The 13,186-nt window shown below is 57.6% G+C and overlaps 2 protein-coding genes across 3 annotated transcripts; one reads left to right on the top strand and one right to left on the bottom strand.

Annotated features, from left to right (window-relative positions):
• Window positions 1-19: 19 nt before the first annotated feature.
• Window positions 20-4,230, bottom strand: PSMC5 (proteasome 26S subunit, ATPase 5). Its single transcript, XM_054088731.1, has 12 exons — window positions 4,079-4,230; window positions 3,495-3,566; window positions 3,040-3,109; window positions 2,779-2,876; window positions 2,387-2,443; window positions 2,055-2,285; window positions 1,793-1,919; window positions 1,438-1,628; window positions 1,259-1,357; window positions 1,059-1,169; window positions 901-987; window positions 20-121 (listed from the first exon to the last, which is right to left on the bottom strand). The coding sequence occupies exons 1-12, from the start codon at window positions 4,115-4,117 to the stop codon at window positions 68-70; spliced, it is 1,236 nt and encodes a 411-aa protein (XP_053944706.1). The 5' UTR covers window positions 4,118-4,230; the 3' UTR covers window positions 20-67.
• Window positions 4,231-4,305: 75 nt separating this feature from the next.
• On the top strand, window positions 4,306-13,088 carry FTSJ3 (FtsJ RNA 2'-O-methyltransferase 3). 2 transcript variants are annotated; one of them, XM_054088726.1, is made up of 22 exons: window positions 4,306-4,444; window positions 5,185-5,298; window positions 5,384-5,489; window positions 5,702-5,748; window positions 5,922-6,001; window positions 6,219-6,318; window positions 6,470-6,664; window positions 6,746-6,861; window positions 7,394-7,498; window positions 8,170-8,270; window positions 8,344-8,424; window positions 8,508-8,672; window positions 9,019-9,154; window positions 9,265-9,470; window positions 9,590-9,713; window positions 9,807-9,900; window positions 10,256-10,403; window positions 10,507-10,583; window positions 10,762-10,864; window positions 11,001-11,184; window positions 11,792-11,886; window positions 12,164-13,088. In XM_054088726.1, exons 2-22 carry the CDS (start codon window positions 5,232-5,234, stop codon window positions 12,351-12,353), a joined length of 2,520 nt encoding a protein of 839 aa, XP_053944701.1. In that variant the 5' UTR covers window positions 4,306-4,444; window positions 5,185-5,231; the 3' UTR covers window positions 12,354-13,088. The 2 variants fall into 2 exon arrangements, with proteins under 2 accessions (XP_053944701.1, XP_053944700.1); XM_054088725.1 differs by having other exon boundaries at window positions 4,366-4,526.
• The last annotated feature ends 98 nt before the right edge of the window (window positions 13,089-13,186 follow it).

Raw genomic sequence — 13,186 nt, 5'->3', positions numbered from 1 at the left:
TCTAATCAGCCTCCAAACGTGGCCGTAGCAGCACTTTATTAGTGACAGAGCAGACCTGGCCTCACAGTTACTTCCACAGCTTCTTGATGGACATGTTCTTCTCGCTGTCCTTCTGCATTACCTGCACAGGAGAGGAACAGAGGCTCAGTTCCATTACCCCAAAACCACCTCCAATCTCAAAGCTTCAGCCCTGTGTGGCTCTGGTTGGGAACTGCAGCCCCAAGAAAGGTCTCCACCCCCTCCCTCAGGTCACACATATCTGGATTTCAGGAAGAACTTGATCCCATCTCTCCGTCTCCTAAAGTGTCCAGCACCTGGCTGGATAAAAACCCAATGCCGTGGGTGAACGATGGATTTTAAGGGTCACATTGGGCTTGCGACCAGGCCCTAGCACGGTTCCACGGGGATCCATCCTAGGGCCAGGACTCCAACATCCTCATAAATGATCTGGATGTAGGACGTGAAGGTTTTGTGGACGACACAAAATTGGGGTGAGCTTTTGCCACTCTTTGAGGGCACAGAGGCTCTGCAGAGGGATGTGGATAAACTGGAGAGCTGCGCACTTGCCAACCAGATGGAGTTTAACAAAAGTAGCGTGTTTTCCACCCAGGACATGGCAACAACCCTGGGTGTCCCCAGAGCCACAGGAGCGAGTGAGAAGGAGTCTGGGGGTTCTGGTCGATGGCCCCAAGCCTGAGAACATTCCAGAAGCCTTTGGCCAATGCCCTCAGCCTCACAGTGTGAATGCTGGGGTTGGCCTGTGCAGGGACAGGAGCTGGACTCAATGATCCTTGTGGGTCCCGTCCAACTCGGCACATTCTGCGATTCTCTGAATCCTGCCCCACTCTGAGCTTTGCAGCTCCCGGGACACGGAGCAGAGGAGCCCTTCACAGCTCTTACCTTGGCAACAGCCATTTCAAAGTCCTCCTGCGTGACGTGTACCCGCCTCTCCCTCAGCGCATACATCCCGGCTTCCGTGCACACTCCCTGCGAGGGACAGAGCCGTCACCCGGTGCTCCTCATGCCAGCCCCGCCTCCCCCACAGTGCCCATTCTCACCTTCACTTCGGCACCGGATGCCCCTGGCATGAGCTCTGCAATTTTCCGTAAGTTGATGCCCCGTGTCAGGTTCATTTTCCGGGAGTGGATCTTGAGGATGTCCAGGCGGGCCTGAAGGAGAACAGCATGGAAATGAGGGTTGGAGCTGCAGGAATCACTCCTGGAGAGTGCCGGGGACAACAAGAGGACCTCCCACCTACCTCCTCGTTGGGAGGGGGAAACTCAATCTTCCTGTCGATGCGGCCAGGGCGCAGCAGAGCTGAGTCCAGGATGTCGATACGGTTCGTGGCCATGATCACCTGCACGAGGAGAGCAATTGTCACCAATGGCAGCATGGAACGACACTATCCCGTCCCTGGGTGCGATGGCATCCTCCTACCTTGATGTTCTTGGTGGCCTCAAAGCCATCCAGCTGGTTGAGGAGCTCCAGCATCGTGCGCTGCACCTCGCTGTCCCCACCAGAGCCCCCCTCCAGGCGGGAGGAGCCAATGGAGTCGATCTCATCCATGAAGATGATGGAGGGAGCGTGTTCCCGGGCCATCACAAACAGCTCCCGCACCATGCGGGCACCTGCGGGGAGCAGAGAGGGCTGAGCCCCAGCACCGCACACAGCTTGGCGCGGCCACAGCACCTCTGTCTGTGCCAGCACCACACACAAGGCCTGTCCCGAGACCACCCAGAAGCTCTTGCTGGGGTCGCAGTGTGAGCAGCCACCTCCCGTTGCCCCATTTTACCTTCGCCAATGAACTTCTGCACCAGCTCAGAGCCCGAGACGCGGATGAAGGTGCAGTCGGTGTGGTGGGCCACGGCCCTGGCCAGCAAGGTCTTCCCCGTGCCGGGGGGGCCATAGAGCAGCACACCCTGCAACGGCCAACGCAGAGACCTCAGCACCGTGTTCCATACCTGCACGGCACCCACACCCTGACTGGAGACGTGGGGACCCCCCAGATGTGACACAGCACCCCCAAATGCTGACCGCACAACAGCAGCACTTGCCTTGGGCTGGGCGATTCCCAGCGCCTCGAAGAGCTCAGGGTGCTTGACCGGCAGCTCGATCACTTCCTTGATCTCCTTTATCTGCTTGTCCAAGCCGCCGATCATCTCATAGGTGGAATCTGGAACCTTCTCTACCATCATCAGGGACACGAGAGGGTCCACTTTGTTGGGCAGGATCTTGTGCAGGGTGTAGCTGTCGTTGCGCAGAGCCACACGGCAGTTCGGCGTCACCTGCGGCAAGAGCGGAAGGTGCTTGGCGTTGCGGCAGCATGGAAGGGGACAGGCAGCGCTGGGCTGCCCAGAGGGAGCGGCCGTGACCCCAGGACACTCACGTCATTAATGTCAATGTTCTTGTCCACATCCACCACAAACTTCCCCTCTGGGTGCACCTGGAGGGCAGAAGTTGCCACCGCAAAAGTTATTTCTCTGCCTATTGTGTGGGCAACATCCACACGTGGCTGTTTGGAGCAGGACGAAGGAACCAGGGAGCTCAGCTACCACCAAAAAACCTGCTTCTTGCCCCTAGGAAGCCCTCAGCCAGCTACCTCCAACCTCCCGGGGGAACTTCTGGGCTCAGCAAAGCTGTTTTCTGGAGAAAGCTGCCAACTTCACATCCTTTAGTTATTAAATCCCCCCAGAGCTCATGCCGATGCCTGCCCCAGCCCTGGGGTACAACCCCACCCTTCTCTGCCCCCATCACCCTTGGGACAGTACAGCCTCATACCTTGACAAGCACTTTCTTCTTGTCCATGGCTCTCACCACCTCTCCCACGTAAGAGCCCTGTTCCTGCAGCAGCTGCAGCTCCTCCCGCAGCAGACGCACTGCCAAGAGAGAAACATCAGCACAGCCACAGGCACCCACACCCACCCCCTGCCCACAACCAAGGGCCAGCGCTTGCCACAGTGGCTCCAACTGGACCACGAGCCAATGGGTCAGATAAGCCCCAGAGTCCCCAGGCAGGGAAGACAAGGATTCAAGCCATACCCTTGGCGTTCAATTCATTTCTCTGCGCTTGCAGGCGCCGCAGGTTCTGGCTCTTCTCATTCACGATGAGCTGTTGGGAGAAAAGCTTTGCTGAGTCCTCAGCGCCTCGTGCAGCGCTCGTATCAACCCAGCACGGGCACCAGCACAACGGCCTCTGTCTCGGAACGGGGAACCGGAGAGGCAATGGGGAGCCGGAGGGGTAACAGTCCTTCTTAGCAGGACAAGGCCCACCAAACCCCATTGTTGAGGGCTCAGCTAATCCCAATGCTCACACACACTGTCAGCTCACGGGACTGAGCCCCACCTCCTATCCCACCACCGCGCAAAGGCTAGGTTCTGTTTGTGGACATCACGCTGGGGCAGTGTTTCCTCCAGAACAGCGCAGAAAACGCTACAGGTGCTCTCAAGGCCAGCACAGGTGAGGGGACCTGGCTGGAACTCAACTCCTGGCTCACCTGCAGCTCCTCGATCTTTGACAGGTAGTACTGCCGGAGCCCTGTGCCGCCTTTCCCATCATCCATCTCCATCTGCGAGAGAGCAGAGCTCAGCAAAACCAGCCTGAGCCCCAGGGGCCACCCATTGCCCTCAGAGCCTCAAAACCCATCCCTACCCCCAGTCAGCTGCCGTGCTGTCTTGGAACTGGATGGGCTTTGAGATCATAAAATCAGAGAATGGTTTGGGTTGGAAGAGACCTTAAAGCCTATCCAGTCCCACCCCCTGCCATGGACAGGGACACCTCCCACTGGACCCAGTTGCTCCAAGCCCCATCCAACCTGGCCTTGAACCCCTCCAGGGATGGGGCAGTCACTACTGCTCTGGGCAGCCTGGTGCCGCCCGGGCCGGTGCCCAACAGCAGCCTCACAGCGCCTGATACCCCAAATCCCCCGTTCTCCTCCCCGGGGAGGCCGGGCCGAACCCGCCGAGTCACGGCTCCGCCAACCCCAGCCGGACGCGGTCCCAGCGGGCCCCAGAGGGTCCCAGAGAATCCCTACAGATCCCAGCGGCCTCACAGAGCCACCTGAGCCCCACCCGGCCGCACCTGCTCCGGCCCGTCCACCGCCATCTTCTCCGCCGGCATTGGGCCCCGGCGTCGCTATTGCCGGCACTAAAGATGGCGGCCGACCTGCTTCCGCTGCGCTCTGCGCGTCATTGCGTTACTTCCTCTCCTCGCCACAACAACGGAAGGCGCATGCGTAGTGTGCCGAGCGCATGCGTGTGTCCGGGTAGCGCCGCCATCTTGATAGGGTCAAAGGTGATTTCTCTGCTTCAAGGACTATCAGGCTCGAAAGAACGGGATGTAGACATTCCTCGGAGGGAACTCGTTACGGATCGCACTTCTTCAGCCCGCGGAAGCCCACCTGGCCCCGGCGGAGCGCACTCGCCACTCCCAAGATGGCGTCGAAGGGTGAGAGGAAGCGGAAGTGGGGCGGCTCGCGCGGGGCACGGCGGGAAGCGGTGTGGGCACGCGGCGGCGGCGCCGGGACCGAGTGCGTGAGGCGGGGGGGAAGGAGGGGACTGGGCCTCGGCCTCGGGGTTCTCGGGGCGGGGCTGCCTGGAGGTATTCGGGGGGAGAGCGGGGCCGGGGCGGCTCGGAGGGGTGAAGGGGCGCTGAGGGTGGATGAGGAGGGGATGTGGGGGCGCTGGGGGGATGAGGGGGACGCTGAGGGGACGAGGGGGCACTTGGGGGGACACTGAGGGGACGAGGGGGGCACTGAGGGGATGAGAGGGACCCTGGGGGAATAAAGAGGGGATCTGAGGGCACTGAGGGGTACTTGAGGGGGTGCTGAGAGGATGAGGGGACAAGGGGGCACTTGAGGGTGTTGAGGGGACAGGGGTTGGATAAGGGGACACTGAGGGGGTACTTGAGGGGGCAATGAGAGGACGCCTGCAGAATGAGGGGATGCTGAAGGGATGAGGAGGTGGTGAGTGAGGGGTGAGAGGGCTCTGAGGAGACAGTGTGGGAGCGCTGAGGAGGTGAGGAGGGTATGAGAGGGCACAAATGGGGGATAAGAGGGAGTAATGAGCTGGCTCTGAGGGGACGATGAGAGGGTGCTGAGGAGATGCTGGGTGCGCCTGGGGTGGTGGTGGGAACACCAGGCTGTCCCTACCTTCCCTTTCCCCCACCTCATCCCTATTTCTCCTTAGGTCTGACTGACAGTGGAGCCTGACCCCACAGAAGAACCCGCGCCACCATGGGCAAGAAAAGCAAACTGGGCAAGAGCCGACGGGACAAGTTCTACCACTTGGCCAAGGAGACCGGTGAGGGGCCTGCCCGCTGGCTGTGGGGCAGGGGGGCTGCGGCCTGAACCCTGGTAATCTGTAACCCACAGCTCGCTCTCTGCAGGCTTTCGCTCCCGCTCCTCCTTCAAGCTTCTGCAGCTCAATAGGAAGTTCCAGTTCCTGCAGAAGGCTCGGGCGCTGCTGGACCTGTGTGCGGCTCCTGGCGGGTGGTGAGTGGTGTTAGGGTCCCAGGGCACAGCCTAGTTCCCCTAGCTGTGTTGCCACGTCCTAACAAAGTCGCTTGTTTGTTTTCTGTTGTGATGACTCATCTCGGCCTCTTTCCTCGATGCCAAAGCTGATTCCAATCCCCAAGCACCACAGTTAAAGGCTGCGGGCTGTCCTGGGCTGCTGCTCTAGCTTTGTTTCTCTCTGCTCCTTCCAGGCTGCAGGTGGCTTCCAAATTTATGCCAGTTTCCAGCTTGATCATCGGTGAGTGATGGGACCCATCAGGATGAGCTGGAGGGCAGGAGCTTCTGCAGTGCCTGGATGTGGCCAAAATAAGGGGATCTGGGTAGAGGATCCTGGTGGGAGGGGTGGGAAAGACACATGGGATGGGCTGGAGCTTGGTTATGAGGGGTGATGGTGTTCTTTTCTTACACCAGGAGTGGACTTGGTCCCTATTAAGCCCATTCCCAATGTGGTGACGCTGCAGGAAGACATCACCACTGAGAAATGCCGCCAGGTACGGGCCTGTCTCCTCTGCCCCGAGCATCACACGCTAGTCTGTGTCTCAGCAGCTCCCTGTGATGGTCGTGGGCATCACCCCACCAGCTCAGCTGGGGTTTGCTCCAGGCTGGGATGGAGGCAGGGGCTGAGCAGAGCTGAGGTGGCCAGCAGGGTGCTGCCTGTGGGTTCTTGCAGAGGGATTTGTGGGACAAATGCGTGTCCTCGTCCTTCAGGCCTTGCGCAAGGAGCTGCAGACGTGGAAGGTGGATGTTGTGCTGAACGACGGAGCACCCAACGTGGGAGCCAGCTGGGTGCATGATGCCTACTCCCAAGGTGAGTCTCTCCTGGGGCTGATGCGTGGCCTGGCATGCTCGGGGACAAGAGGACAGGCCCATCTTGTGCCCCAGCAGTGCAGGATGGCTGCAGTGAGCACTGTGGGACCAGGAGCAGACCACCTGATGACTGCTTTTGTCCTCTGCTCCAGCCAACCTGACCCTCATGGCTCTGAAGCTGGCCTGCGAATTCCTGTGCAAAGGTGGCTGGTTCATCACCAAGGTTTTTCGTTCCCGGGACTACCAGCCTCTCCTTTGGATCTTCCAGCAGTTCTTCAGCAAGGTCCAGGCCACCAAGCCCCAAGCCTCTCGCAATGAATCCGCTGAGATCTTTGTGGTGTGCCAAGGTGAGCTAGCCTGGAGGACCTGCAGCCGTGAGAATGGGGCTGGGAAAAAACCTACTTATCTCTCTAATTCCTCAATGATAGGTTATCAGGCTCCAGACAAAATCGACAGCAAGTTTTTTGACCCCAAATACGCTTTCAAGGAGGTGGAGGTTCCAACTAAGTCTGTCAGTGAGCTGGTCAGCAAAAAGAAACCGAAGGTATGAGCCTACTTTGCTGGGCAGCAAGGCCAAACAGGCACAAATGGAGCGAAAGAAATTGTAATAAGGAAAGCTGCTTAGGAAAATGGAAGGTCTAGGGATGCAATGTAGTGGAAGAACCCATCTGGGGCAGGTTTGCAGCCCCAGAAGGCAGTGTAGTGAAAAGGCAGTGGTGTCTAAGTTGTGAGGCTGGGGATAGGTCAGTCAAACCCTCCCTACAAGCTGGGTTTATGCCTCTCTGAGGTCTCTTTAGGGCACAGGATGCTCAAGGCTGTGACAAGTGGCCTCAGCTGGGCACGGAGCTTCATAAACCTGCATCACTGTTGCATCACTTCCATCTGTGGTGGGACTGGGAGGTGGTGTGGAGTTGGCAGGTTGGGACTGGTAACCTGCGCTTGGCCCCGAGTTGTGTGGGCATGTTAAGGTGGACGCTGCAGTGAGACACGAGTTCTGTGGCATCATGTATCCGTTAGGGATGGTTGAAGCTGCTTTTGTGCCCTTCTACGGCTCATCCCACTCCTTCCTCCTGCAGGCAGAAGGCTATGCAGATGGCGACATGACCCTCTACCACCGCTTCACCCTGATGGACTTCCTCAAGGCTCCCAACCCCGTGGACTTCCTCTCCAAGGCCAACGAGGTGAGCGCTTCAAGTCAGGAGAACCTTGGTGGCCCCAGCAATGGCCTCGGTCATGCTCCTGGGGAAGAAAAGGCAAGGCAGGAGCCTAGATTGGATTTCAGCCAGTCCTTCTCCTTGGATTGTATAAGTTGATTATTCTTAACAAAGAGAGGGACTTGTCACGCATAGAGTGGTTTGCATTAGAAGGGACCTTAAAGCCCACACCCAGTTACAGTGCCATGAGTAGGGACACCTCCCACTGAATCAGGGTGATCAAAGCCCCATCCAACCTGGCCTTGAATCCCTCCAGGGATGGGGCAGCCACAGCTTCCCTGGGCAGCCTGGACCAGGGCCTCACCCTATCACAAAGAATTTCTTCCTAATGTCTAATAGAAATCTTCCCCCTTCCAGTTCAAAACCATCCCGCCTTGTCCTATCACTCCAGGCCTTTGGAAAAAGCCTCTCCCCAGCTTTCCTGGAGCCCCTTTCAGCACTGGAAGCTGCTCTAAGGCCTCTCTAGAGCCTTCTCTCCTGTAAGCTGAACAACCCCAACTCTCTCAGCCTGTCCTTGTAGCAGAGGTTCTCCAGCTCTCAGATTATCTTTATGACCTTCTCTGGATCCATTCCAACAATTTCATCTTTTTATGTTGGGGATTCCTGAACTGGAATTCATTTTCCTCTGCTCTATCCAGATCACACTGGGGGATGGTGAGCTGGAGAACCACAGTTCCACCACAGAGGAGCTGCGTCAGTGCTGCAAGGACATCCGTGTGCTGGGACGCAAAGAGCTCAGGTACTGGGTGGGAATGGGGCAGGGTGTTTTGCTAGTCCTGGCAATGTTCCTGACTTTCTGCCGTCCCTCACAGAGCCCTGCTGAACTGGAGGACGAAGTTGCGGCGTTTCTTGGCCAAAAAGCTGAAGGAGCAGGCGAAGGAGCTGGATATCAAGTAGGAACAACAGGGCTGCTCCAGAGACACGGTGGGGTGGGCCTGCTGCTGGGGAGATGGTCTGAACTCTTCCTTTTTGGCAGCCTGAGCTCTGGTGAAGAGGAGGAAGGCAAAGAAGAAGAGGAGAAAGAGAAGGAGAAGAAGAGCTTGCCAGGAGCTACAGCTGATGAGGTGGTGAATGAGGACGAAGAAGAGGTAGAGCTGGCGTTGACGGAGATGAAGGCCAAGGAGTTGGCAGAGTTGAAGAGGTAAAAACAGCTCACATGAAGAGATGTGGGGGAGCACTGGGCCAGCAGAGCACAGCGGGGCTCTGGCTGCCAAAACAGAGCTCATGGTTGTGTTAGAGCCCGTCCTTCTCGGTAGTGGGGTGGGATTTGTGGGTCTGGAGTCCTTGGGATTGTCTGATCCTCCAAGCAGGGGAAGAGGCTGTTCCCAGCTGGTGTGGACTCCCTTTATCCCAGTGTCAGGGACCCCTCAGAAGGGGGTGACAGTGCTGCTGAGGGAGATCTGGCACCAACTGCCAGTGGATGAACTTCTGAGATGTGTGTTTGTGGGGCAGAAGGCTGTATGGCCTCATTCTTTCACCTTCTCTAGAAAGAAGAAGAAGATCCTGAAGGAACAGCGGAAGCAGCGCGAGCGTGTGGAGCTGAAAATGGACCTCCCTGGTGTCTCCATCGCTGATGACGGTGACACCAGCATGTTCTCCCTCCGGACTATCCACAAGACCCCGGTGTGTGGGGCAGGGGGAGGCGGGGCTCCTGGAGCCATCGGGGCTGGGACAGTGGCATCCCCATGGCTGCTGGGCTGCAGCTTGTGACTCCAGTCTCTCTTGCGTTGCAGCTGCTGAACGAGTTGAGCCGAGGGGACATGGCGTCAGCAGATGCCCTCCTGGAGATGGGACCTGGGGATGATGACATTTATGTCTCAGATCACGAGGAAGACGATGATGTGTCCCTGGCCAGCGATCTAGACCCAGAGGAACTGCTTGAGATAGAAGCCCGTCAGCGCCGGCTGGAGCGGGAAAGGCGAGAGCAGGGTGCAAAGAGGTGAGTGTCAGCAGAGGCCTCCCTGGAGCAGGAGCTTCCTTCAGAACAGCTCCAGAACTTAGCAGTGAGCACCCCCCATCCTGGCTGGGGAGCGCTGATCCTGCTGCTGTCTGTCACAGGGGGAAGCTTAAGCAGAAGGAAGAGGTAGAGGAGGAAGGGGAGGAAGAGGAGAATCCCCTGCTGGTGCCCCTGGAGGAGAAGTCAGTGCTGGAGGAACGGCAGACCAGCCTGTGGTTCGGGAAGGTGGGTCTCGCTGAGCCAGGAATGACAGGGCAGCCTTGGCCTCAGCAGCTCTCCGGGTCCATCTTGCCTTGACCTGCTGCTCCCCATGCACAGGACGCCTTTGCCGGCATCGAGGACAATGCGGATGAGGAGCTGGAGCTGGGGCAGTCACAGATGTTGGCTGAGAAACAGCGCGAGTCTCAGAGAGGTCAGTGTGGGCCTGCACTGCTTTGGAGGCAGGGAGGGACAGCCCTGTGTCTTAAGGGGACACTGGGTCTGACCACGACAGGGGTGCTGCTCTGAGCAGAACTAGAGATCTCCAGAGGTTGCTTCCAGCCTACATCATTGTAGTTGATGAGCTGGGCCTCTAGAGGAGAATGATTTGTAGTGGGGTCTGCCTCACCCAGTGGTTCCTGTTCTTAGAATCATAGAATGGTTTGGGTCAGAAGGGACCCCAAAGCCCATCCAGTCCTGCCCACTGGATCCGGTTGCTCCAAGCCCCATCCAACCTGGCCTTGAACACCTCCAGGGATGGGGCAGCCACCACTGCTCTCTGTCCCCAGATAAAGCAACAAAGAAAGAGCAGATGAAGAAGAAACCCCAGGAAGAATCTCCAGCTGAGGCCCCGCCTGCCGCAGACACAGGACCCGATGCTGGTAAAGTGCAGGATGAGGAGAGCAGCGATGACGACAGCAGCAGTGACGAAGAGAGGTGAGGGCTGAGAGGAAGGCGGTCTGGATGTTCTCCCGAAGCTCCACAGTCCTGCGGAGTGGGCACATGAGACCCCCAGCCCTGACCATGCTCTCCTCCACAGGCCACTGATTCCGGCAGGGAAGAAGCGGGGCCGTGTTGAGCCATGTGGCTTTGAGGTGGTGCCCATTGAGGACCCAGGTGGGTGCAGGGTGGTGTATGGGCCCACGTGCATCCAGTGATTGTGTGTTGAGTCGCTCTTTAGGGACAGGAGGCAGAGTCAGACCTTGCTTACCTGGGCTGCCAGGGCTGCTTGCTCCTCCCTGAGTTTCAGGCAGATTGCAGATAGGCCAAGCTTTCATCTGTCCGTATTTTGCAGTGAAAAGAGCCCGTGTCCTGGACGCCGAGGGCCTGGCGCTTGGCTCTGTCATCGCCACCTCTAAAAAGGCCAGGAGGGACCTGATTGATGACTCCTTCAACAGGTATTTCCAGCTGCAGGTGCGGGGTGGGGAGCAGCATTCAGTTTCCCAAAAGGAGACAGGCCATAGAGTGGCGGATGTATTGGTGTGGGGATCCCTGCATCCCACTCACAACTTGCCTGTGTTCTTCTCTCTCCAGGTATTCTTTCAACGAGGATGAGGGAGAGCTGCCAGAGTGGTTCACTGAGGAGGAGAAGCAGCACCGGCGCAAGCAGATCCCCGTGGACCGGCAGACGGTTGAGGCGTATCGACAACGCTGGCGTGAAATCAATGCCCGCCCCATCAAAAAGGTGGCAGAGGCCAAGGCCCGCAAGAAGCGGCGGGTGAGTGGGGCTGTGCTCTTGGACGGATGCTCTGTTCCCGCTCCCTGGTGCTTTGTCCTTCCTCCGATCTCACTACAAACTCACTCCAAGAAGGATATTGAGAGGCTGGAGCACGTCTGGAGAAGGGGAACAGAGCTGGGGAAGGGTTTAGAGCACAAACCTTATGAGGAGCGGCTGAGGGAGCTGGGGTTTAGTCTGGAAAAAAGGAGTCTTAGGGGAGACCTCTCATCACTCTCTGCAACTGCCTGAAAGGAGGTTTTAGCAGGGTGGGCGTTGATCTCTTCTCCCTGGTAGCCAGTGATAGGTCCAGGGGAAATGGCCTCAAAATTTAGGTTGGCTATTAGGAGGAATTTCCTTACTTAAAGAGTTGTCAGGCACTGGCAGAGGCTGCCCAGGGAGGTGGTCAAGTCACCGTCCCTGAAGGGGTTTAAAAGACAAGAAGATGTTGTACCTGGGGACGTGGTCTGGTGGTGAGTTTAGCAGGGCTGGATTGGTGTTTGGACTCAGTGATCTTAAAGGTCTTTTCCAACCAAAACCATTCTGGGGCATCCTAGAGTAATCTAAGAAAGCCATTCCCCCTCATCCCTCACCCTCGCTGTCCTCACAGATGCTGAAGAAGATGGAGCAGATGAAGAAGAAAGCAGAGGCCGTGGTGAACACTGTGGATATCTCAGAGAGGGAGAAGGTGGCCCAGCTGCGGCGGTGAGTGGAGGAGCTGGGATCCACAACCTTCAATTTGCACTGGGCTCGACTGAGGGGCTCCTCCACATAACCTAGCAGGGCTGTGAAGGGTTGGGCCAGATCTGGTGTAGGCTGTGAGGGGTGGGAGAGCGAGCAAGGGGAGCCCTGTTGTGGAGCAGAAGGCCTCAGCAGAGTAATGGGACCCAAAATTCATCTTTGGATACATCTCAAAGCTGAATTGCTGGAGCTGGGACAGGGTGCGGGGGACTCGGTCTCACCTTCTGCTGTTCTCCCACAGTATCTACAAGAAGGCTGGGCTGGCCAAGGAGAAGCGTCAGGTCACCTACTTGGTGGCTAAGAAAGGCGTAGGACGCCGGGTGCGCCGTCCTCCTGGCGTCAAGGGCCAGTTCAAGGTTGTCGACAGTCGCCTGAAGAAGGACACAAGGGCTCAGAAACGCAAAGAACAGAAGAAAAAACGCCATAAGTGATGTGGGAGCTGCTCTGTCCTTGGTGAGGGACTCTGCTTGGGGCAGGATTGGCTCCTGTCCTCCTACCGCAGCCTTGGGAGCAGCTGGCTCGCCCCATGCTCTGCCCCAGCGTGAGGACAGGGCTGTGACTTGACCACCCATTAGTGCCTTGGTGTGACATTGCCTCCTGTCCTCCGGTGGAGCCGGGAGGGCTGATTTGGCCTCAGCACTGTAGCATCGACCCCTGTCCACGCGTGGCTGCTTCTCCAAGTTTCTCATCATTGCTGAATCTCCTGGAAAATGATGACACAAACATTCGTGCTAGCCCTAGAGATGTTGTGCCTCGTGGCAAAGGCTCCCCAGGCCATGTTTGTCACCAAAGTACAGGACAGTGGGTGCTGGTCTGCACAGAGCAACTCCTCAGATCTAGTGGAATTAAAGCCTGATCTGAGGATGCCCTGGAACGTTGTTCTGCATCTCAGTAAGGTGAGAAGCCCGTGCTGTGAGCTGCCCCCTCCCTTCCTGTGCTGTTTGGTGGAGAGGGCTGTAGGGTAGAAAGGGTCTGCACACCTCTCTGCAAGCCCACTCACTTCATTTTAGCTCTGGTGAAGAAGCTGAACGGCAGCTGAATTGCCCAACATCCAGCCTCCCTACCCTACCCACAACAGCCACCCCATCCCCACCACCCCACCAGGTGTGGGACCCTGCATGGTTAAGAAAAGAAAGACCAAGAGAACGCAAGCATTTGAGCAAATGTATTTATTTAAACCCAGGGCAGGGGCTTCTCTCCATCTGAATTCATTCTGATGGGACTGTGGAGGTGTCCACATGTCCCTTCTTGGTAACAGTGGCAC

Source organism: Cuculus canorus, chromosome 25, assembly GCF_017976375.1.
Source record: "Cuculus canorus isolate bCucCan1 chromosome 25, bCucCan1.pri, whole genome shotgun sequence".
Taxonomy (NCBI): domain Eukaryota; kingdom Metazoa; phylum Chordata; class Aves; order Cuculiformes; family Cuculidae; genus Cuculus; species Cuculus canorus.
Note: the sequence above shows the minus strand (reverse complement) of the source record. Positions and strands in the feature narration are given on the sequence as shown.

Bases quoted from the DNA above. Each gene is read 5' to 3' on its own strand.
- PSMC5 (XM_054088731.1), bottom strand. From the start codon at position 4,117: ATGCCGGCGGAGAAGATGGCGGTGGACGGGCCGGAGCAG. The intron at 2,877-3,039 runs GTATGGCTTGAA...CTCTCTTGGCAG, and splicing joins AAATGAATTGAACGCCAAGG to TGCGTCTGCTGCGGGAGGAG. The intron at 1,920-2,054 runs GCAAGTGCTGCT...TGGCCGTTGCAG, and splicing joins TGGGAATCGCCCAGCCCAAG to GGTGTGCTGCTCTATGGCCC.
- FTSJ3 (XM_054088726.1), top strand. From the start codon at position 5,232: ATGGGCAAGAAAAGCAAACTGGGCAAGAGCCGACGGGACAAGTTCTAC. The intron at 8,425-8,507 runs GTAGGAACAACA...CCTTTTTGGCAG, and splicing joins GCGAAGGAGCTGGATATCAA to CCTGAGCTCTGGTGAAGAGG. The intron at 9,155-9,264 runs GTGTGTGGGGCA...CTTGCGTTGCAG, and splicing joins GGACTATCCACAAGACCCCG to CTGCTGAACGAGTTGAGCCG.